The sequence below is a fragment of the Perissodus microlepis genome, chromosome 1 (assembly GCF_051167445.1).
Source record: "Perissodus microlepis isolate ML-2025 ecotype Zambia chromosome 1, ASM5116744v1, whole genome shotgun sequence".
Taxonomy (NCBI): Eukaryota; Metazoa; Chordata; class Actinopteri; order Cichliformes; family Cichlidae; genus Perissodus; species Perissodus microlepis.
In genome coordinates this window covers 30,012,076-30,036,429 of record NC_140461.1, presented here as the reverse complement: position 1 = coordinate 30,036,429, position 24,354 = coordinate 30,012,076, and the positions used below count along the sequence as shown (strand labels likewise).

The 24,354-nt window shown below is 39.9% G+C and overlaps 1 protein-coding gene across 4 annotated transcripts; it reads left to right on the top strand.

Annotated features, from left to right (window-relative positions):
* Positions 1-9,122: 9,122 nt before the first annotated feature.
* Positions 9,123-19,610, top strand: LOC146394056 (RNA-binding protein, mRNA-processing factor 2a). 4 transcript variants are annotated; one of them, XM_084944341.1, is made up of 8 exons: positions 9,123-9,650; positions 11,890-11,967; positions 13,313-13,351; positions 13,594-13,656; positions 14,623-14,773; positions 15,534-15,697; positions 17,442-17,514; positions 18,539-19,610. In XM_084944341.1, exons 1-7 carry the CDS (start codon positions 9,381-9,383, stop codon positions 17,505-17,507), a joined length of 831 nt encoding a protein of 276 aa, XP_084800467.1. In that variant the 5' UTR covers positions 9,123-9,380; the 3' UTR covers positions 17,508-17,514; positions 18,539-19,610. The 4 variants fall into 4 exon arrangements, with proteins under 4 accessions (XP_084800467.1, XP_084800676.1, XP_084800604.1 ...); XM_084944402.1 differs by having other exon boundaries at positions 9,125-9,650; positions 15,534-15,682; XM_084944550.1 differs by lacking the exon at positions 17,442-17,514 and having other exon boundaries at positions 9,124-9,650; positions 15,534-15,682.
* The last annotated feature ends 4,744 nt before the right edge of the window (positions 19,611-24,354 follow it).

Genomic DNA, 24,354 nt, shown 5'->3' with positions numbered 1-24,354 from the left:
TCTGTGGGAGGATGTTGTGAAAGTGTTTGTTTTTCACTAACTTCATAGTAACGTTGCATTTCACAACAGCACCACCTCTAAAGTGCAGTAGTCAGGCAGTTTGCCGTGTTCAATTTGCTGACTTTTATTTTGGAGTATGATTCAGAAAAGCAATTTCATTCACATTTTCCCATGATGAGGAAGATCTCAGTGGACTTTTTCCCCCCCCTTTATCTGCAAGTTTGACTTCATGAGAAAATTACTATTTAAATGGTCCCGGCGGGTTATTTCTTCTGCACTTCCTCTTGCTAGGAATGCTCAAAGTGGGAGTGTTTCAGCATAATAGGAAATACCTTATAAGATTAAGAACATGATCATCTCTGCTCTGTCATTTCTGCAAGACTGAAAAACGAGTGTGAGAAAAACAGAGACCAACAGACTGCCAGAAGAAGAAAAAAAAAGATTTGTTTTTTTATTTCAAAGCTGCAAACAATATGTAACACACGGTCTCGCAGTAGTCCCGTGATCTGGCAAATCTTTCGGAACATTTTTTAGCTCACAGTTTTGTTTTCTGCTTTGTATGAAACAATAAACATAGTCACTGCTGGCACCGACTTTGTTGTCATTTTGGAAAACATAACAATTCTGAGATCCAAGAGTGGTGGAGGCAATGAACTGGGGTTACAGTGTGTAGCAATGATAGAATATCATATTTGTTGTGCCACGAAGTCCTGATGTAACCGAGACCTTGTTTTTCTTAAAAGGTGATTCATGCTGACACTTCAGTAATTTACAAATTCAAAGGCCTCTGCAGTAAAGCTGCGAACACAGGGATGTTACCACAGTGGTCAGTGCTGTACATCTGGAGCGAGAGATGAAGAAAGGTTTGACATCTAAAAATAATAAAGAAAAAGAAACCAGCAATGCAAAAAGTCTTGTGTTTGTCTGCTTTCATTCCTCCACTGCAATGAATTATAATAGATGTTTTTAACAGATACTAAATATAGCTGCAAACAGCGATGATGGGACCAAGCAACTTAGCAGAGCTCCTGGTTGCCATGTTAGCTCAATATGAAAATGCTTAAACCATGGTTGTAGGGCCTTTTGGAAGTCCGTACACCAAGTTTGGGCAGCTGGATACTGTAGTGGTAAGACTACACACTTTTGGAGCGGGAGTCACAAGTTTGAGGGTCCTGGCTAGACCACCCATGCTAAAACCAAGCCCTGGAATGGTGCGGCTATGTCCGGAGCTCTGACACAAGCTACATTTTGTACTGTGTCTGTGACAAACAAAAATTTGCATTTAATTTGGTGTCAATGCATTAAAATGGTTGCTGAGAAATGACCTCATTTCCTGTTTGGTAGCATCACTGCCCACTTCCTGTTTGAGTGGTTTGCTGGTTGACCATTGCGTTAAGACTGGTTAAAAATAAAAAAAGGACTTTAGAATCATCAATTAACCTAACCCCACAGTGCTACAGTGGCTAGTAACACCCACCGCCATGCTGTACTCGACCTCACACCCTATGGTAGCTGGGCCAGGCCCCCGACTCTGAATTGGATGGATGGACAGACAGGAGGATGGACGGGACTTCTTCCACCTTGATTTCATCCAAGAAGCCAGTAGTACGTCATTTCTTATATATAGGCATAAGCTTCAAAGGCTGTGTGCATAAACGAACCTTCAATTTTGGAAATGCTTAAGGAAACTTCATGAAAATGATAAGGTGACTGTCCACAATCAGTGTAACAAAGATGTGCTGCACCTTGGAGAGACAGTGAGGTCTATCAATTAAACAATAATCAATAAATACTCTTGCAAACAATGTTTTTATTACATGAACAAGAGTCTACTAAACAAAATTAACACGACACCGTGCCCCTTTATCAGGTGTTAATGTGGAGAATTAGAGACCCAAACTAACAAAAAACTTCATGCACTGATTTCTGTCATGAAACCTAAAATTCATCCAAAGTGAGATTCTAAGAACTGAAGTTCTCAGAAGCTGAATATGATGTTGTTGAAGCGACAGCAGAAGTGGGCTTCTTCTTTTCTCTCGGGGGATTTGTGGGTTGATCGATAAAACTGATTTTAGTGATGAGTCATCCAGGGGAGTTTTCAGTCAATAATGTCTCCGTTCTTATCAGGAAACTAAAAGTTGTGTGGAGTACAGGTGCTGTTGTAAAACCCAACAGTAAACATGGCATGGTATCCACATAGCTACAAAGCTGTGCAACAGTCTTGAGGCCACCCCTCTGTCTTTATATATTGATTACAAGGAGCCAGGATTTATTTTCTTCTTTTTAAAGTGGTCCTGACCAAGTATTCCGAAAGGTTTTTTTTTTTTGGACATCTGCTTTTGCATTCATTTTTAGTCAAGTCTGTGTACCTGACCATTTGCAGAGGAGTACATTTTTTTTCTTTTTTTAGCTCACTTCACTGACCAATCATCAATCATTCAGCAGAAAAAAGGGGATCTAACTCAAGGAATGAAGCAGTGTTGTGTCTACACATAACAGACAACTTAACAAAAAGACAATTTTAAGTTGTATCTTTAGGCACTTTGCAGCCTGTCACAAAAACAGAAAGTTTATTACAATTTTTTTACTGGAATATACAAAAATACCAGACATGACACAGTTCGACAGACATAAAATAGTGTTTTTGCACCAACAAGGCGACGGCTAAAGAGCTATTACCCCTTGGTATATCTCAAGATGGTGTGAGCAAACTGGATAAATGGAGGACAAATCTTTATCTTCATTGCAAAAAATTTAAATTCAGTGGCAGTCTTGCCCCTGTGCAACTTAGGTTTTCACATATTCATAACTTGATTTATTGGCTGAATTACTATGTTGCAGACTTTAGATTCAATCTTTCTCCACCTTCTCCTGCTAATGGTGGGATAAGGCCATGCTCAAGTACACTTTGGTACACAATAGGTTGTAACTTATACAATTTAAGGTATTAAACAGAGTTCACTTCTCAAAGTCTCATTTATCAAAAACTGAACCCAACATAGTGGACCAGTGTGACCGATGTTATGCCTTATTTTGCCATCTGAGACATAATGTCTTAAGGGTGTTATGTCACAGCCCGAAAAGGGGACATGGGCTCATCCTCCCGCAGGCCCACCACCCGCAGAAGGCTTGCTACCTGTACGTTGGGGTTCTTCCCGGTGGATGAGAGGGTTTGTTCCCTGCGCCTTAGGGTTGGGGAACGGGTCCTGACTGTCATCTGCGCTTATGCGCCGAGCGGCAGTTCAGAGTACCCAGCCTTCTTAGAGTCCCTGGGGGAGGGGTGCTGGAAGGTGCTCCACCTGGAGACTCTGTTGTCCTGCTGGGAGACTTCAATGCTCACGTGGGTAACGACAGCGAGACCTGGAGGGGCGTGATTGGGAGGAATGGCCTCCCTCATCTGAACCCGAGTGGTGTTTTGTTATTGGACTTCTGTGCAAATCACAGTTTGGCCATAACAAACACATAAGAGTGTCCATAAGTGCACGTGGCACCAGGACGCTCTAGGCCGCAGGTCGATGATCGATTTTGTAATCGTATCACCAGACCTGCGACCATATGTTATGGACACTCGGGTAAAGAGAGGGGCTGAGCTGTCAACTGATCACCACCTGGTGGTGAGTTGGATCAGGTGGCGGGGGAGGACGCTGGACAGACCCGGTGCACCTAAACGCGTAGTGAGGGTGTGCTGGGAACGCCTAGCAGAGGCCCCAGTCCGCGAGATCTTCAACGCACACCTCCGGCAGAGCTTCAACAGCATTCAGAGAGAGACTGGGGACATTGAGTCCGAATGGACCATGTTCAGCATCTCCATTGCCGAAGCTACCGCATTGAGCTGCAGCTACAGGGTGGTTGGTGCCTGTCGTGGTGGTAACCCCCGAACCAAATGGTGGACACCAGAGGTGAAGGGAGCCACCAGGCTGAAGAAGGAGTCCTATCGGGCTTGGCTAACCTGTGGGACTTTGGAGGCAGCTGAAAGGCCAAGTGGAATGCGGCTCGGGCAGTGGCTGAAGTAAAAACTCGGGTGTGGGAGGAGTTCAGAGAGGCCATGGAAAAAGACTTTCGGACTGCCTCGAAGAGATTCTGGCAAACCGTCAGGCGTCTCAGGAGGGGAAAGCGGTGCTCTACCCGCACTGTGTATAGTGCTGGTGGAGCGCTGCTGACTTCGACTGAGAAAATTGTCAGGCGGTGGAAGGAATACTTCGAGGACCTCCTTAATCCCACTGACACGTCTTCCGAGGAGGAAGCAGAGTCTGGGGATGAGGGTGTGTTTGTTCTTTGCTAAAAATCATTCAACAACTAATGAAGCTAGTTCTATCCTTTCAGCCATTAATACATATAATAATAATAATAATAATAATAATAATGATTCACCTTGTTTGCACATTGTTTGTTATAAATATTGCAACAACAAAGATGTGACATATGAAAGCATTAACTGTTACTTGTGCTAATTAAGGATTTCTTTTTGGTTCCATGAGTTGCTGATAGACTGTCGACCTTTTAACACTTTAACTTGAGACCAGCAGATTTAAATTAACCAAAATCCAGTATTTAATACTTTCAGCCACAGAGGCCGCTGTTTCCACTACTCAACAAATGTTGCTTACTCTTTAAATGGAAATTAACAAGTAAAACGTTATACCCAATGAATCTACGTAGAAGTGTGGGTATGTCTGGTGCATGTATCTGCACAGTGCAGTATATGCGGGTTGATTGATTTCCACCACAAGAAGCTGCTTTGTCATCCCGCTCTTGTCCTCTCTGGCTCTCACAGCAGGTGTGACAATGTCTGACAAGTGTTAGCAAAAAAGGCAGGAGAAAAATGTGGCAACCAAATGGATAAATGGTGCTATCACTGGTGAAGAGCATCCTACACATTTTAGTGGCATAAAGCTCTTTCAATAAAAGCAAATTCAGTTTATATGGGGTCTAGAATGAAAGCCTAGCAACATCCACGCCTTTGATTGGTTTTAATGTATTCATGAAGGGAGTTATTTATTGGACAAAGTATTCATGAAACGTCACAAATGTATCCCGCGCCTCCCTCGCTCAGTGAGTGGGTGAAAAAGCTTCAAAGTTTCCTAGGACCTCAAAATGGATGTTTGGCTGCACCACAGAGGACACGGAGAACACAAGCTAAGTGCTTTAGCAGCGGGTGACGCTAACGCACTAGGACAGGCTCAGTGTGGCGTGAAGCAGAAGAGTGCTGTGCGAGGTGACTTATGGGACAATGGGGCCGCTTTTCGCAAATAAAACATGAGGCTTATCCAGAGCCTCTGCACTATACAGGCTCTGCTTCTGTCAGGTGTTTGTGGTTTGAAAGAGAGGGCGGAAAAATCTGATTTAATGGTCCTGAACTGTGTGGATTATCTTGTGGATACAATGAAGGGTAATTTAACAAGACACTTTATTGATGGTAATGCCCAGGAGCCATATTTAAAATCTACTTTTGCACTTTTTTATGTTAATTAATGTCTTATTCCACAGTGTCTTCTGATTGAAACTAAATCATTTTTACAATCAGTGAAACATACAAATCCATATATTCATGGCTGAAACATTTCCTGAATTGGAATTATTCCTTAAAATTCATGTCCTTTAACTTTCTCTATGATTTGTGGTTTAGTAAAAATACAATCTAAACTAGAATTTGAAGTTAAATTCTGAACAATGTTTGCAGGACCCCCATCAGGACAGTGGAGATTGTGAGGTTAAATAATGCGTTGAAATATCACAGGAGATAGCTTAAATAATGGTACATTTGTTAACATGTGAAATATAAAATAGATATGATATGATATGATATGATTAAACTGAGAAGATCACTAGACAGGATGTTGCATTTGCAAGATCTAATATTTTGGATTCATATATTGTACTATATGCTTATCAAAAATGACAGTAGCCCAAGGAGTGGAACCAAAGACATAATAAAAAACAAATCATGCTACACAGAAAAGACCACTTTGAAACTACTGATTTAGTTGAAAGGAAACATTTTTTGACAAATGCATTCATCAATAAAAGCAGGCGGCACTCATCCAGTCCAGAAGAGCAGACTGATTTTCCCATTTTTCTTCAGCTCAGAAAAAACATACTCAAATGTATGAAAGCAATCCACAAATAAAGAATAAAACTAAACATCTCTTTTCAACCATAAATGGCTCAGCCCTCAATTATGTAAAGCCTCCATGCACAAAGGTCTATGAGTGCACCTCCAAACAACATCAAGTGTTCTTTTAAAATCAGCCGAAGAGACATATAATAAATAAGACATATTTTGTTTGGTACATCTGCACAAAGTTATCTTTAGCAGTGAAGATGGCTGTGACATAAAAGGTTTAGAGCCTCAATGACATTTCTTTTTTGCTTTTTGAATGGTTATGTCATCTGCTTCGGATTTCTAAGCAATTTATTTTTATTTCTTTAAAATGGTTTGGCAAACTGATGGAATTGATACATGAATTTGATGTAATGAATGATATTTGTAAAAGGGAACATCAGAAAATGATCACTGAATGTGATGCAGATCAGTTCTATTATCTACGTACGCACGTCTTTTTTTTAAATGTTTTTTTAATGTTTTTCATTTTTTTAAATGGAAAAAGCTGAATAAATTAATGACCATTCAGCAACACAGTTAACATTTCGTATGCAGCGAGCGTTACTAAAGAGACAAACAGAACATAATACATGTCATTTTTTTCACATCTTCCAAACTCAAGCATAATCTAGCTGCTAGCTTCTGGTAGAGAAGAGCCACACTTCCCCTTATCTAATGTATACTGGGGGAGTTAGTTTCTCCCTAAACCATTTCCATAAACTGTAGAACTACATCCTGTGGCAAGGAGCTTCGTCTCGAAATGAGAAACATATCCTTTAGGAAGGAGATTTGAGTAAAATGTAAACGTCCATTAAATTGTGTAAGTCCAGTACCTGTCCAGTGATAAGAATATTAACTGGGTAGCATTTTATTGTAATTCCATTTTTTACATTTATCCTGGTGTCATTTTACTTCTGATGGTATGTTTTTTTGTTTTGCTGGTTTTAATTGATGTGAAGCAGCTCATGAGTTGTATCTTAAAGGATAAATTTACTTACTAAGAACAGAACCTTAAAACCCGACTTATCTTTATCTCAGTTTATAGAGCAGATTGTAATCCTTAATTTCACTGGTCAGAACCATTACGATAATAACAGTCATAGGCTGCTTTATTCAGAGTTTCTCAGTTTTTATAAGCATTAAAGTTTGCCTATTTGTGCACAAATTTATGGAGGGCAGCAACAAATTATTATTTTCTCATATTCAGCTAATATGCAAAATTTGAAATTGTCTTCAATTTTTTTTTTTGAAAAATACAAAGATATTTAAACATTTAAAGTCATGCAAAACAAAGAAAAAGAAGCAAATGTGTATATTTTAGGAGAAGAGAAACAGGAAACGATTCCCAGTGTCTTGATCAGAAAATCACTTTGCTGCTGATGTACAGTGCAGGATAAAGGTTCAGACTGAATCTGCAAGCTATAAAATTAGGCCTCCATTGAAATACAGTCGCACACCGATCACAGTGCGATAAACAGATTGTTTTTCGTTGTTTAAGGGTTTGCACGAATACCTTCTTGCTTGTGTTGAAATGTCTCACCTCTCATTGAGCGACTGGACTCTTCTTTGTCTTCAATATGTGTGTACATGTATTAAGCACTTGGGTTAAGTGTGTGCAGAAACACACTGAAAAAGCAGCTTCACTATTTTTAGTGAGAATACGTCGGTCCACCCCCCTGCTTCTCGCCCCGTGGGCTTGATTGTATTCCTATACAAAGTCAGGAAACCAGTTGGCCTCTGAGAGCTGACTTGTTGTGAGGAAACACGCTGTAGGCTGGGCTCGCATCCAGTGCTGAGCCTCGATACACAACACAAGCCGTCCCTCCACCCACGCCCGTCTTACATCAACCTGAGCCCAAACAATTAACACTCAGTTATTATTTCTTCGTCGTTACGTGATTCTGTTTAGATTAGTAGAGGTTACAACATTTCTATGATGCACATTTATATCACATTTTAAAAAGGCCCTGTTCTCTCATTTATTTTGCAGTTTATTAACCAAATTCACACAAAATCAGCAAAATTACATCTCTCTCTTTTTTTTAGCACATTTTAAAATATTTTAGGCTGTTCAGCATCATGCTTGCATCTTGTGATATATTTTAAGAGGACATTTTAAGTTCTACATTTCTGAGTATTTGTGTACCAGCTATTAAAGGTTAAGGTAAACCATAAATCATCGGTTCAGTTTTGTTATTTTACTCTGATATAGTAGAAATATTCAAAATGATCTAAATTAGAGGAGTTAGATCTCACTGTATGTCCTCATTCTGTCATATTCCTAAAATCAGCAGTCAGTGCTGGAATGGGTATTCAGATGTTTTTCAATGGGAAAAGCAGAAATACCACATTTACCTTCATCCTTCAGCAAAAGTGTCAGCAAGAGATTAAAAAAAAAAAAAAAAAAGGGCATATAAAGATATACTTGACTGTAAATCTGAAATGGCCTCTGCCATCGGTACACACTGAATTATATTTATTACAATTTCACTTTATAAAACACTTTACTGTATAATGTTCTGTATTTTACTCGTCACCAAAAAAACGGTGAATAAAAGAGCAAAAGCGCAATAATCTCCTAAATTAGTGCGCAGCAGAATTATACATCCAATTATGTAAAGACCAGAATTTCGCTTAATCGTGAAACACACGTTAAGTAAATATATAACTACAAATTCAACATTACAGTAAAAATCGGCGCTTAATATTTGCTGAAAAGATTTTTTTTCTTTTCTTTTTGGGAAAGGTCGTAGAAGTTGCAGGCCAAAGAGTAAAAAAGAACAAACATATGAGTTTAGCATATAGCTAATGCCAGCAACACCAACAGTAGTTTAATTTTCGATAAAGTTAACGGGTTTGCGGTCGTTACCATTGGCTGCGAGGGGGTCCCATAGAATCGGTGATGTAGCGGCGCAGGGGCCGGGTCTTCCTGCAACAGCTGAGGCGGATCTACAGCCTGATTACGGCTCACAGCAGACTCCAACATAATTGATGACCTAATTGAAAACCAGCAGGAGGAGGAGAGACGGGGTGGAGGGGGGAGCTCAGGAGGAGGGAGAGAGAAAGACGCGCTCCAATGAGGAAAAAGTTTACTTGTTCTTCCTCCGCACAGTCCCACAGCTGAGGGCATTGATGTGAGCGCGGAGGCTTTCAGTTTTTTACGCGCACTTCTTCCCCCCATCTCTCACCCTCACACACGGAGCACAAATCCACCTTCTCACCTTTAGTTTAGCGCGTGTCTGTGTTTCTTTTTTCCTTTTCCTCCTCCCTTTTATGAATGATTCTCTCTCGCAGTGCTGCTGTTAAACTATCCTCGGATACTTCGCCGTCCTCGTCCGCACAGACTCACCTCGGCACATCTTCTCTGCTCAAGTTCAAACGCCACCAGGACTTTCACTGCAGCTTCAGACGCACTTGGGGGAAATATCACTCGACGAGGAAAAACTTGATCCTCTGTGCAGCAGCAGCAGCAGCAACCGACGCGACCGTCAACATGAGTCTGAAAGCTGACGCAGAGCCGAATAACAACGTTTCCATCGAGGAGGAGGTGAGTTTAGCCAAAGTTGTATTTCTTCTGCGCGCAGGGCTGTGACCCGGTCACGTTCACGTTTAATGAAAACTTTGTTTCCGGCCGCACATTCAGACTTCTCCCAAATTATCTTTTACGTTCTTCCAGTCGGTCCCGAAGCGCTTTATGATGAACAAAAATTAAAGGGGCATTGCCGCGCCACCTGAGGAGCCTCATAAAGTTGCGCACACGTTAATATTTTCCAAATGGTTACTTGAACACGTGCTGCTGTGAGCGTCAACTTTCACTAATCCTCGTTTTACACGTTAATATTACCTCTGTTTGCAGATTGTTAGCAGCAGCGTGCAGACTCTGTTAAAAATGACCCCGTCTGTTTTGGGTTTTTTTCTCTTCATATCCTTTGAGATTCTGTGAATTTGTGAGACATGCAAGCATGTCAAATCTAACAATTTGTCTAAAAAATAGGTTTGGAAATTAGATTTGTCTTCGAAATATCCTGTAGACGTTTTTTTTTCTTTGAAAACGCAACTAACTTGTTATCATTTCATTTATTTGTATTTATGCCAGTAAAATTCATATTCACAGTGAATAGTGTAGCGTTTTTTTTTGTTTTGTTTTTTGCACCCCCCTTACAAAAATCTGCCATTGTCATTTTTGTCACCATAAAACTAGAACCTAAAAAAAATGTTGCAGTGTGATATTTATTTTCAAAGCCCTCCTTTTTAATTTTTTTTAATTTAAATTATTTTCAGCAGCCACTCTTGTTTCTGTGTGGCCAGCTATATTTCCTCTTTAATGACTCCTTATAGCGAGACACTGAGGGGAGCACCAGGCCTTTTGTTCCTCCTCCTTTGTTCCCATTGTCTTACAACAAAGCCTTGAGTAGCCACTTGACTTTTTTTCTTTCTTTCTTTCTTTCTTTTTTTGCAGCCCATTTTCCTTTAACATTTTTCTTCATAATTAGGAGCAAAGAATACATTTAGGAATTTTTTCCCCCTCCTAATTCTTTTTTTTTTTTTTTTTTTTGTCATCTGTTGAATCCTGAAAAGGCTTCATTGTCAGTCATTAACAACTCTGCTTGTTTCTGGAAATCGATCTGTGTAAAACTGATTATTGTGAATTTTACAGAAGCCACACAGGGTGCACGGGCTTCCTCGCAGCTCCAGCTCTATATGCTTGCCATCTTGGAGGCACTGTTGGTGAGAAGCTGGAGGATAAATTAAAACATCTCCACTGAGTTGTGTCCAGCTGGGCCAGCTTTCAGTCGCTGTATATGCTGACTTGTAAAGAGCTGAGAATTGCTGCTGTGCGGCACCTGAAAAATGCCGGAGGGCCGACAGGGTTGGGGCCGCGGGTCAGAGGAAGGAAATGGTGTCACGCTGTGCACTGTTGTCCAGTGCTGTTCCTCTGGCAGCCCCATTGTACTGTGGGCCTTCCCACCGGCTGGGAACTAATGGGTCCTCACACCGCCCTGTTCATTTTCCTGCCCACACTGGATTATACACAGCACTAGATTTCAGTATCTGATCAAGGCAGGTTCAAGGCTTCTTTTTTTTGGGGGGGGCACATGGCCTTTAAGATCCTCTACAGCTTCACGTTCACCATTTTCTGTGTAACATGTTGGAGAAATGTACGGCTGAAACAACGCTGTACTCCCAGTTTTCGCTCATCGATGACTCATTATTCCTGATTCATCATTTTGTAATCCCTTAAATAAAGCAGAGCTCTGTTTGGGTTTCTGGCGATTCCTGACTTGAGGTTCGAGACCCAGCCAAGGGTTCACTTGTTAATTTTCAGAGGTCACAGCATGATTAAGACTAACATAAAAGGGGGAAACTGCAGTACAAAAATGACTTTCGCACTCATCAGTGGATAATTGTAGGTCTTTGTGACATTTAAAAGTAATGTTGTCGGGAAGAATTGAGGCCTCTTGTTGGCCAGATAAACTGGAAGTTGAGGCCATTGGCCTAAAGTAACATCTACTGAAATGTTTTTTTTCTTGTAGTACAACTTTACACTGCAGTATTTCAGCATTTTAGCCACTGAAGTAATTTAGGAAAGGTCTGTGAAGCTCTTGCTACTGGAACAGCAGACCCATAATTGTTTTAAAGGTCAGTTCAAATTTCCACGGTCTGAGCTTTCTTTTGGTATTTGGTAATTATCAAGATTTTTTTTAAATCTTTTGAGTGATAAGTGGTCTAATAAAACACAGAAAATTTGCTAATGTGATCCCCTCATCTTTCTTTTTTGTCTGCAGGTACGAACACTGTTTGTCAGTGGCCTACCGGTCGATATCAAGCCACGGGAACTTTACCTTCTCTTCAGACCTTTTAAAGTAAGTTCTATCGTTTCTAATGCAGTTTTAGGTACATGTGATGGAATTTGTGTTGCACGTCGTGAAACTGCACTGGTGCATTTGGGTAATATCAGCTGATTGGATGTGGATTTGTCCCTCTACTTAAAAATCAAGGGTAGCTCCTGCGTGCCAGGCTCTGGAAGAGACCTGTGGACACTTTCTATAAAGATTACCTGCATGAAAAAGTGAAGAATCTCTTCAAGTGCCTATGAACAGCCAGACCGTACCATGCTTCTTTTTTAGTGTAACTAAGCCCACCCAATTCCTTTCTGCGCTTAATGGAAGTCCAGATATTTGCATATATGGAAATGAGGCCACATTATTGTTCACCCATTGCTGTTTTTTTCCTGACGGAAAACACCCCTCCCACCCTTGTCCTAACTAACCAAATTGGAAGTGGTATCCCTCGCACATGGATGGTCTTGTGGAATGTGTAAATGAGTAGCTCTCGCGATTGGCCAACCAATCCTCTCCATGACCCAGCTCGCCCACTGTGTAGGGAAATTTTTTTTATTTCCTCTAACATTTGTGCATTGTGAAACCACCGATTGTACTTGTAACACTGCTTTGTTTTGGCCCTTTTTACATCTACAGTAGGCAAACACTGCTCATTGTGTACTGATAGGGTTAATCTGATCTCAGTTCTTACATTCAGGACTACATTTAAATAAAGACTTTGTCCTTATACTGGAGCTTCTAAAGAGAAGTGCTGTAACTTCACCTATTCTGCCTCTTTTCTTGCTCTGAATTACTGAAACTGAGTCTGGTTTGGACTGGTGCTAAAGATTTATCATAGCCACTAAAAGTTGTTTAATTTTCCATAGCTGTAAATCAGGTTTAGGAAAGATCCCATTTATCAGTAGTTTAGTCAGGCAAAATTCCCCTTCATTTCTTAGTTAAAACAGGAGTAAATTCCTAAACCTTGTGCTGTTTTTGTTTTATTTTTTTATTTTACTTAAACTGGCTTTATTTGGAAGTCATGCCCAAGCTGTTATTAAACTAATGCAAAAGAGAATCTTGCATATCTGATAGCACATGCTTGGCCTATTACAGTCCTCGTTTTCCTTTGATTAGCTTTGAAGACAAATCTGACTCAGTATTCTACATGTAGTCAAACTGCAGAAGGCTTCACCTGTTGGAAATGTGCATGTAATTTGATTGTGACAAATATAAATGAAACTGTCACAGAGTGTGGGATGGTCTGCTGCGGAGCTCAAAGTGAAGGTGCACAAAAGCAGACTTCTCTTCATATAGTGAGACATTCATGCTTGACTTCCTGCATGTGACTCCAGGGTGGATAATTGGCTATCTTTCTTCCCCACAGGGTTATGAAGGGTCACTGATTAAGTTAACATCAAAACAGGTGAGTTGCCTTCATCATTGCTTTAATGCCATATTAAATAAACTTGTAGGCTGTGTTGGCACTCGTTTTCTTCTTAATTCAACGAGACACAGAAATTCCTACTTCATCAGGATCATTATATTGTGACTGCAAAATAATGAGTGTGATATTTGAAGAAAATGATGGTGCTCGTGTGTGTCAAGTTGTAGCTTTGTCGGCACGTGTTGTCACAGTGCGTGTTTCCTCCCTTCTTTCTCTTCCAGCCTGTCGGGTTTGTAACCTTTGACAGTCGGTCTGGAGCTGAAGCTGCAAAAAATGCACTAAATGTAAGCAACGGCTTGTTTTTAGTCTTCTGTTTTCCCTCTATTTAATAAAACAAATCGTAAATGTAATTAGATTTTTTCTAACCTTTGCTTTAACCTAAGAGAGTGATTGGGACTTGAAAGTCTTTTGGACCCTTTCTTAAAAATTTCTCGAAGCCAACCCATTTTGTCTTTTATAATTCAATGGCAGGGCCATTTTTGGAAAGAGGCCAGAATCCCGTAGCCTTACGGTAGTTTACTTTGACCTTGATACACATCCTTCTTAGTCCTGTGTAGCTTTCCTCATTTTGCATATCACTGCTTTTACTGTAATACTCGTTCTATAGCCACATGTGTAGTGTTTATATGGACACATCTTCTGTAGTGTAACTCTTATTTTTGTCACTCAGTAGCCCACATTGGCAGTATCTAACACTTCTCTCTCATAGCCTAGCATTCCTTATGAGCATCACCTCTTAGACACATCAGCAGTCACACACACAAACACACACACATACACCAAAATACTACTCACCTGCATGTGGGCACAACGCTTAGGGCACAAGAACACAAGCAGGGTCAAACCACAAACTTAAACACTCAACGTCTCACCACTGGCCCTTTTCTTCATCCCCGTCTCCTCTGAGCTCACGTGACTGATCACCTGCGGTCGCCTGCGCTCTCCGTTTTTTGTCATGAGGAGAAAGAGATGCAAGCGTGTTTGAAATATTTCAGAAGTGTCCTTCAATCTGCCCTTATTTTGACGTCTTTTTTTTTTTTTTGTGAGTAGTTTTAGTTTAGTGACGTTGGAGCGGGTGTGTTAGCATCCAGTGAGAGTAGTTGGTTCAAGGGAAGCTTGAAGGATACGTTCTGACTATTTAAGCTCTGCTTAAGGAAAGGGCGCCATGTGAGACTGAGCTACAGCCCCGCAAACTGAGCCCACCTCCCTTACGATACTGTGTCCCTCCCTCCCTCCGTCTCTCCCCCCAGGGAATCCGTTTTGACCCTGAAAGTCCCCAGACCCTGCGCTTAGAGTTTGCTAAAGCCAACACGAAGATGGCAAAGAGTAAGCTGATGGCCACACCGAACCCCACAAATATCCACCCTGCTCTAGGAGCACACTTCATTGCACGGGACCCATGTAAGTCTTACCGCTGCACCACTCTAGGCTCTCATCCACTCTCACCCTGACAATGCCAGTACATAGCTGTCCTTGTTGCCCTTTTCTTTAAACAAACTTTGGATATTGTGGGAATTTTTTTTTAAGGCAAATGCCTGTAGGTTAAACTTCTAACAAATGAAGGACTAACTCACCTCTGCATGCATGCGTCATCTCAAGTCTTTTGACAGCGGCTTTACTTCTGTCCAGCTGGGAAATTCCACCCTCAGGTTTTAGTCAGCAGTCGTCTCTGCGCTCTTTGCCTGAACACCTCAGTGATTCTTTAGGGTTTGAAAACAATTTTTCAGATCATATTTTCCCCACTGATTTTTTTTTTTTTCTTCACAAAGGGCAAGAAGGTGAAGCAACAGGGCTAAAAAAAACATCAGTTCACAAAACATTATCAAGCATTTTACACAGTAACACTGCATTGTTGCACTTGCAGCATCCAGACTGGATCTTATGCTGATCTTTTATACTAGAGCTCCTATTAGTTTTACAAATTGACCCAATGCTAAAGTTAAGTGAGCTAATTTGCAATCAAATTGTAGTTTGTCTGATTCACATAGAAAATGTTTGTTTTTGTTTTTTTAAAAGGTAAAACTTTATTACTTCAAGAACAATGACTGTTAAAAATTGGGTCGATTGTTTGTTTGTTTTTTAATATTATTATAAAGCCATGATGAAAGCCATTAGAGGTAGGTCAGTCAGCTCTGTTTCCTTCCACCTTGTGCTTCCTCAGATGATCTGACTGGGGCAGCACTGATCCCAGCGTCACCGGATGCGTGGACTCCTTACCCTCTGTATACCACTGAGCTGACTCCAGGCCTCCCTCACGCAGCCTTCACTTACCCAGCGGCCGCCGCTGCAGCCGCAGCCCTCCACGCCCAGGTGAGGGACCAACCGGTGTGTTTCTTTCTTTCCTTTTTTTCTTTTTAAACATCCCCATCTGTGAATTCTGTTAGATTAATGCCCACACTCTGATACAATGCTGACTATCACAACCTAAAATTCATGATTCTTGCACAAGTGTTAATTTCAGTTTGTCCATTTAATCTGTAAAATTAAATGTGATCCAAAAAATTTAAGACCTTGAGATTCAGGATCCAGAACTGTGCTGCTGAAAGCAGAGGTTCAGTTTCTAGAAACAAACCTAGTGGTCCTCTGAGGTAATGCAGTTACAGCATCGGCATGTGTCGCTTAAAAGGATGACGGTATCGAGTCTGAGTTGAGGTTGTCGGTGCAACTTTGTAGTCCTGTCAAACGGTGAGCCAAGATCTTTTAATAAAAAGATGTTTTAAAATTGGAAATTCTGGGATCAGGATCATATTTGATAATCCCCCACAGGGCAATTTTTAAATTGTCAAAGGTTTAGGTTCTCATCTATGGTTATGCATCAGTGGAGATTTGTGCATTTTGAGTGCAACCTTTAAATACAGTACTCGCTTTAAATCTTATGTTTTTGATCACGAGAGATACATTTTTGTGGACGTGACGTATAGATTTCTCTGCATTCTGTATTTGCTGGGGGGTTAAAGATGCACATACTAATGAGAACCTGTGATTTGGTTTTCAGCATGGAATAACGCTGTAATATTAAACGCATCCATGTGTGAGGCTAAAGTGTGTGTTTGATGCAAGTTTTGCATTTACAGTAGACTGTAGCTGGTGTTTGGGGTGGGGGGGGGAGAGAGAGAATCTGGTTTTTAATCTCAACTCTATTTCTGATGAATGGAGGATGAGGAATCTGTACAGAAATGTGTAGTGTTTACACTGTAAGCTAATTGCACTCTATTTGCTAGAGCAATAGTGCAGCCAGCTACCAGGGAGTAGGCAGGGCTTTTAGTAACAATAGCAATGGAAAATATTTCTCATGTTGGGTCATTTAAAGTTCATTGTCAGCTAATGCAGTCCTGCAATAGGAGTGCAGGGGAGTGCTAGACTGTAAAGTAGGCAGCTATTACTTTGGCCATCTTGTCACACACAGAGGGCTCAGGAATGTAAGGCATTTGCTTGGAGAAATTGTCGGACCTTATGGCCTTTTCTGGAGGTGCCAACTTACTGTCTATGTTCCTGCTGGAAGATAAGCTGAGTGGGTAGGAACATAAAGGAGGGAAAGCTTTTAATTGCATTCTGATGAAAGATCCCTAAAATGCCCCAGATCCTAATGCTCTTCCACTGCCTGGCTTTTTTTTGTGTGTTTTATCTACGACACGGCCAGAAAATCCTCGACATGTCTCCAAACAAGTGTTGATAACTGCAGAACTATGTTGAGCATTCTGGCTGTGCAGTTGTGGCCTATAATGGTTTGTAGAAACAGGAGGCCTCATTTTCTAAGGTTTAGTCACAGGTAAGGAAAGGTACAGACATACCAGCTCCTACCCTGTGGAAATGTTTAACACACGGAGAAGTTCACCTCTCCACATTTCCATGCCTGTTAATTACTCCAGGACTTGTCCTGAATGAGCAGCTACGTGACCCACATTCCCATGGCTTCAGTGACTAGGGCTTAAAGGGACACTTGGTCCTCCTAAACCTGCCTATAAAAGTATTATTTCAGAGTATTAATTGTTAATCTGCAGAATTGTAGATTGAAGCACTGAAGCCTGGTTTTGGTCTGGTGTACATGACTGTGTTTGTGTTTCTTTAGATGCGCTGGTACCCTACTCCCTCTGAGACTTCCCAGCCTGGATGGAAGTCCCGGCAGTTTTGTTAGATATTTAGTGAGTAACCTTTGGTCAAACAGTATTTTTAGAATTGTCACCCGTCCCACTTATTGCTGCTAGCCTGATGTCATACATACTGAAACCTGCATAATGACACATCATAATTTATAAGTAAACACAGCACAATAAAAAACACAAATACATATGCCTGAATATCTGACTAGCTGTTAAAGGACAGGGCTGGCAATATTCTGATTTCTATTGCCAAAATCCAGTAAGACGTTAATGTAGCCAGGACTTCCCGAGCCTTTCTGTAACTCGGCCCCAAATCATTTGTTCTCATTAAAGATGTACATTTTTACAAAAGGCTTCAAATTTGATCTTTTTATAATGTAAAATGGCTTCCTAAAACACAACTCTTATGCTTTTTGTTTCTTATATATAGTTTTGTGTATTTAAATGAATTTCTTTGCCCATTTGAAGCAGTTTTCATCTGTTTTAAGATGCTTTGCAGGTGTTTGAGCTGAGGATTAACATATTTGGTGCATGAATGGGTGTTTCCAGCAGAGGGGTATGATCGTTGTTGCAGAATAGGTGATTATCATCACACTGAACTTTTAGACCAGTGATGTAGTTTTTCTATTGTAGGACTCTTGACTGGCTGACACTTTACCATGAACAGATACTGTCGGGTTTGTTTTCCCCTCCTTTTGGGGTCAGTCTGCATTCTGCTGTAAATGTTTACTAATGCATCAAATGTCCATTAGTCCACAGCTGAAATGTCCCCAGCAAATGCACCAGTTGCCTCTGTTTGAGTATACAGGATATACTAGCAGTGTGTCTTGCAGTTTGGGTAACTGGATCATTTTTTTTCCAATTTTTTATTTTATTTTTTTTAAATGTCCTGTTAAGATGTTTGACTTATATTTGAACCAGTTGTTTTGGGGCTGAGCACCACAGATGGAAAAGGGAAGTCTGAGCACTCACACGGTCTTAGATAATTTTGGTTTTTTAAACTGGGAAGCTACCTGGCATTAAAACTGATAGTCTTGTCTGTCTCCTCCCCTTTTTTTTTCTTCAGGCCTCTGGAAACCACACCTTTGTCCAGCTGAAGTGAGGTTTGCCAAGCTCTGCATTAATTTAATCAGTTTATTTAATGGACAAATGTGCATTACTATAAGCAAACAGTATTTATATCTCCTTCCGATTGTCTCTGGGGGAGCCTGAGTTAAGACCAGTTTGCTGTCGACAATCTGAGCTTATCTTGGCAACTATTGTGGTACCATCTTAGCACTTCAAAAAAAAAAACCTCATGCAAAACCTTTTCAAACTCCATGGCTCATAATTGCTGAGGAAAATTGATGCATTGAAGTAACTGTTGTTAAGCTAGTCCTTCCCTGAGTTACCGCTGCTCCTGGGAGGTTTAGAAGCGTTATAAGTCATTGCATGTTAAAGTCTTTTTGGCATGAATTTAGAACGCAGAGTTCTGTGTATCCTAATTTTCTTAGTGTGTGTTGCCGCTTTTCCTTGGCCTAGACAGCGAAATGTTTTGTTTATCTGTAGAACCTTGGTCTTACCTCTGTGAAAGCTAGGCTGTTGTGTAAATGGCTTATCTCGCATGGACCTTGTGAATGCATCCCTATGTTCTGACAATCCCAGTCCTTATGATCATATCAATGTTTGTCATTATTTGAGTAAAGGAAAGTACAAATATTTTTGTACTTTTTGCATAATGTATATTTATGCATTTTTGTGCAACTAAATAATGAACCTGTATAAGTTGTATGTTTAGTCGTCTCTTGTGTTTTTGGTGTTTTTGAGCCTATAATCCTGTTGAAGTAGTTTTAAAGAAGAAAAAGTGCAATTTGTTTAAAGGGGAAGTGGGTATCTGTCAAAACATGGAAGTATTCTGAACGTGGCTTGTGCCATTCTGCTAAAATGAGATTGCTGTAAAATGATCTGTCAGAATGTGAAACTGGACTACAAACAAAGGGTTGCTTTTTTGGGGGGGTGGGGGCATTTTGAAATGGGAAGCAGGATTAGACTGATGGAGGAATTTAGTTTGTGGTTTAGAACCTGTTTGTCTTTGTATCTGCTGTGCATAAGATGTAAAAAATGATAATCCCATCTTATGAATAAAAAGTGAATGCATATATCTGGACATCTGTCATTTCTCACTGCGTCAAGTCGGTCGCTAAAGTTAAACGCTCCAACGCTATGCTAACTAAAAGAAACATCAGATGTTGGCATCAATAATTCATACCAACTTTTCATTTTTGATGCACCACTGCATTAATGTCTGTTTGCGTCATATGTGGAGCTGACCTCCACACTCTGCCCTCATTAGCTGCTAAAATGCTCTGCTCAACCTACCGTGATGGATCCTCCAGGGACTCTTAAGCAACTCTTCTCAATATGACCAGCTGCCTAATTGAAGTGGTGCTGGTGGTAACTATTTATATTTGACCATATTGTGCTAATTAAGCGACAGTGCCATGAAAAAGTATTTGGCCTTTGTTTGTTTGGGTTTTTTGTTGTTTTTGGGGGGGCACATTTGTCACACTAAATGTTTCAGACCATCAAAGGAAAATTTAATACCAGGTAAATATGACCCTAATAAATACAAAGTGCAGTTTCTAAATGATTTTTAAGTGAAAAAAGCTTTTACAAACATTCCCTGGACATGTCAAATGTGATAGACTCCCATGGTTAAATGAAGATTGTTTTATTATTTTCAATGGCCACACCCACATCAAATTACTGCCAGACCTTCTGAATAAAGTCAAAAATCAAAAATCCCTTAAATTGGAACCTGTCTGATAAAGTGAAGCAGGTTAAAGCAAATCAACACATTATGCTACGATCTAAATGAATGACCAGTAGTCATTGATGCCTGTCAGTCTGTAAAGGGTTACAAAGCAGTTTCTAGGCTTTGGGACTCAATGAGCCACGGTAAGGGTAATTATCAACGGATAAAGAAAACTGTGGCGAACTGAACTTTTTTGAAAGGTTTGAGTCCTGCTCTGGTATAAAATTAGCATATTTTACAAAACATCACAAAAACGTGGTAGTGTGACGTCTGAGGCTGCTTTGCCGCTTCCTGAAGGAGAATATCTGGCCATCACTTCAAGCATTGAAGCTCAAGCACACTTGATTTGCAGCAGGACAATGAGTCAAAACACACGGTCCACATGTAGATGGTTCAAAAGTAAGTTTTTGGTGTGGCGTAGTCAAAGTCTGGAGTTGAACCTAATGAAATGCCGTTTGTGATAGAAAACCCTCCAGTGTGTCTGAATGAATTCTCTAAAGAAAATTGGGCCAGAATTCCCCAAGTGATGTCAAAGACTCATTGCCAGTTATCACAAATGTTTTCCTGCAGTTCTTGCTGACAAGGGTGGAAGAACCATTTGTTGGGTTTTTCATGTAAGCCCAGGTAAGTTTGGAAAACAGTTTCCCCTCAAATGATTTCAATCTGCATTTCGTATTTACATCAGTTTTAGTCCAATATTAAAATTTGTTTGATAATCTGAAACATTTTAGTGTGAAAAATATGCAAAAACATTAAATTCCCTGTGTAAATACATGACTGATAGTCCACATTCATATTTAAGTCTTTTTTTTATTTTAGAAATTGATTTGTAAATTAAATTTATATTTAGTTTAATTCCTTCATGACATTTAGTTTAATTCCTCTGGTGACTTTAGAACATTGTCATTTAAAGCTAAAATAAATTCATACTATCACTATAATGGGTTAAAAGGGGTTTGATCTGTTTGGATCATTAAAAATTCTCTAACTTGAATTTTTAAAAGAACTTGATCAAGCAAGTCATTTAATCACCTTGGAAAACATGTATATATTATCATATTGAGTATTTCTGTGAATTTTCCGAACCTAATTAAATTAAACCAGAGACGGTGACAGTGACTCTAAAACACGTAAAAACCCAAAAGAGCAACAAATGCCTCACAAGAAGCCAATATTCTCCCAAGAATCAGCCATTTGCCCTTCATGGAAATATGGGTCACTTAACATCACTATCTCAGAGTATTTGGATTGACATAAAATCAATAGAGTGCTAAGATGGGGATGCTACAGATTGAAAGGAACAGTTTCTCTTTCTCTGCTGTTTTCATCAGCTGGGGCCAAATGTAAACCTGAACTATCTGCTCCTTCATCGAGAGGATTCAATATTGTTTCTTCACAGATCTTACTCTGCATTGCAGAAAGGAGAACAGGTACTAACTGAAACACAGTAAATAAATAATACATTTAAGACTTTTTTTTTTTTCTAATTGTGTATCGGATAGAATTCTGTGAAATGTATTCACGTACTGCAACATGTAGAAAGACGTAAAGTACACGAGTTTTTCTTGTGTTCACAGCACACGTGGCTCATAACAAAACTAACTTGTTCCAGTTTGGTGGTGGTGTTTTAAAAAAAAAAAAAAAAAAAACAGTTGTTTCTCACTGCAGGTCTGTTCTGCCCTCTGCCGGCTCAGCTCCCACGTGAGCAGCTGACCTGCAGCAGCTACAGAGACCTCTCGTGGAAGTAAGAGTGTCTACACAGCAGCGTCTTCAGCCAGCAGTGTTCTTATTAGAACTCGCCTTTGAATGACTCATTTTTCCCATGCACTCTCTCTTTCCTATAGTTTTCAACCACATAATGTTAAATTTCCAGGTGCACATCATGAGTTTGACATACAGCAAACATAATTCTGCTCTATACCAGTATTAACTGCTGTTTGATGTACTTTAAGTGTGCTTTGCTCTATTTTTATATTGTCACATGACTAAGTCTGCTGCTGCATAGACTTTCCACCCTCACAAATCAATACATGCATATATCATCCATCTTTAAGTGCAAGTAAGTAGTGGTTCCTTGTCTGTGATTACAGTCTCAGAAAGCATATTTTATTAGAAAAGCCAGCCGGAGTCAGTTAAGTGGATAATTTGAATCCCTTCACAGGTTACCTACAATGCTATTTTGGTCATCTGCTGTGTGTACTCTTTGTTATTCTCTTATTGTTGTACGATATAAACTTGTCGCATCCCTCAATCTAAAAACACCCAGTTGCTGTTCATTGCACAACAGAGTGGATCATAACCTAAGCCTCTTTATAAACCACAATCTGCAGGTTCACAAGTTGATCCTGTTTCGTGTTTTTTAAATCATATTTGCGATGAAAAATACATATATTTTTAATGTTAATGTACTCTGTTCTCTGGCAGGTAATAAAACTCTATTCAACTAGTTTTAAGAGGGAAATAGGTCCCATTTCAAATTTACTCACCAGTGCAGTTTTTTTATTCTTAATTTGCATTTGTTAAAGAACTTCATTTGTCATTAGAATAACAGTAACACAGCCTTGAAACCACTTGTGAGTCGACTGTACAAATTAAGCCTCTAAACGGATACGTGTAAAAAATTATGAACAGTTCTGCTGAACATGTTGAATAAAAGCTGATTTTTTTAATTTCAGTTGCATCTTGTTTTATTTAAAAACAACTTTGACAGTGTACAGAGGCAAACTTGTCATTTCAGATGAACTTTTACTTGTACTTTAAGTTTAATTAGCAATGGGTATTTTTCACAGAAGAGGTTTAACAAGTTCATAGAAGGTATTACAAGCAAAACATTTTTAAGTCCCAGTGATATAGACCTTTTTCTTCTTAAAGCTAGTTGTTGCTGGATTTTGTTTTATTTCACTTAACTAGAATGTTCTTTCTTTCTTTCTTTCTTTTTTAGTTTTAGCTATGACCTTGATACAGATGAGGAGAGGCCAAAGGAGCAAAGCCCAACTGTGGGCCATTGAAACAAAAGACCTTGGAACAATTTTAGCAAATGTTTTTGGCATCTTGCTCATGTCTGATATTATCAACGTGCAGGTGCAGAGTACAAGGTTGCTGTGTTGTTGTAAAGGTTACAGAAATCTGGCGGAGGTTAGCGAAAGTGCACTTCATTCCCATAACTGCAACTGGGTTTGTGATGGTCTGCACTAATCTTTGAGCTCTTTTTAACCTCTTACAGACTTATGTAACACTGGAACCAGAATTATAAAAGAAAAAAGGTGTCAAAAAAATACTGCAACACTTCACTGAAAATGACAAGATGCCAACAAATGACTTCCTCCAGAGTTTCTTTAATGAAATGACAACCCACCAGCCATAGCATTAAAACCACTGGCAGGTAAAGCGTATAAAATTAATCATCTTGTTTTAATAAAACGCTCTGCTACAAAACCTCAGGTCTTGGAATTTAAGGAGATACGAACCACCCACCTAAATATTGCAACACCAGCAGGGGTTCCCCCAGCAGGACAATGCATCTACCACACAAGGAACACAGCAAGGAGACCCAGGTGCTGACCCAGCTTCCAAACATCTCAAATCTCAAGCTGAACAAGCTTGCACGAGACCCCAGGGAACAACTCCATCTACCGAGGCAACCCACAGGACCCAACCTTTGTGATTCAAAAAAACCAAAAGACAACCCCAGAGATACCATGTCAATCCCACTGATGACAGAGCTGTTTTGCAGCACAATATTAAGCAGGTGATTTAATGTTAAAGCTATCACTTCATATGCCCTACCAAAATTCAAGAGATTTGTCAGGTCATCTCATAAATAGGAGTACAGCAGCACAGTCCCTAAGTGGTAATTCGTTATAATTATACAAAGGAAAAGATTGGGAGGCTGCGACTCCAAGTTTAATATTTATTTGTTTGTGGTGTGTCACGGTGTCCGGATTCATAGGCTGCATTACAACACGATGTAAAATACCAGAGGAAAGAATTTAAGATCTGCTTTAATGAAACTTGGGTCACAATGATAAAGCATATGAAGCTGTTTGTAAGAAAGAATGAGACACACAATGTGTTTCCTTTCAATTAAT

Excerpts from the sequence above, each read along its gene's own strand:
- LOC146394056 (XM_084944341.1), top strand. The coding sequence starts at position 9,381 with ATGATTCTCTCTCGCAGTGCTGCTGTTAAACTATCCTCGGATACTTCG. Across the intron at positions 13,657-14,622 it reads CTGCAAAAAATGCACTAAAT|GGAATCCGTTTTGACCCTGA; the intron begins GTAAGCAACGGC and ends CTCTCCCCCCAG. Across the intron at positions 15,698-17,441 it reads CCCAGGTGAGGGACCAACCG|ATGCGCTGGTACCCTACTCC; the intron begins GTGTGTTTCTTT and ends GTGTTTCTTTAG.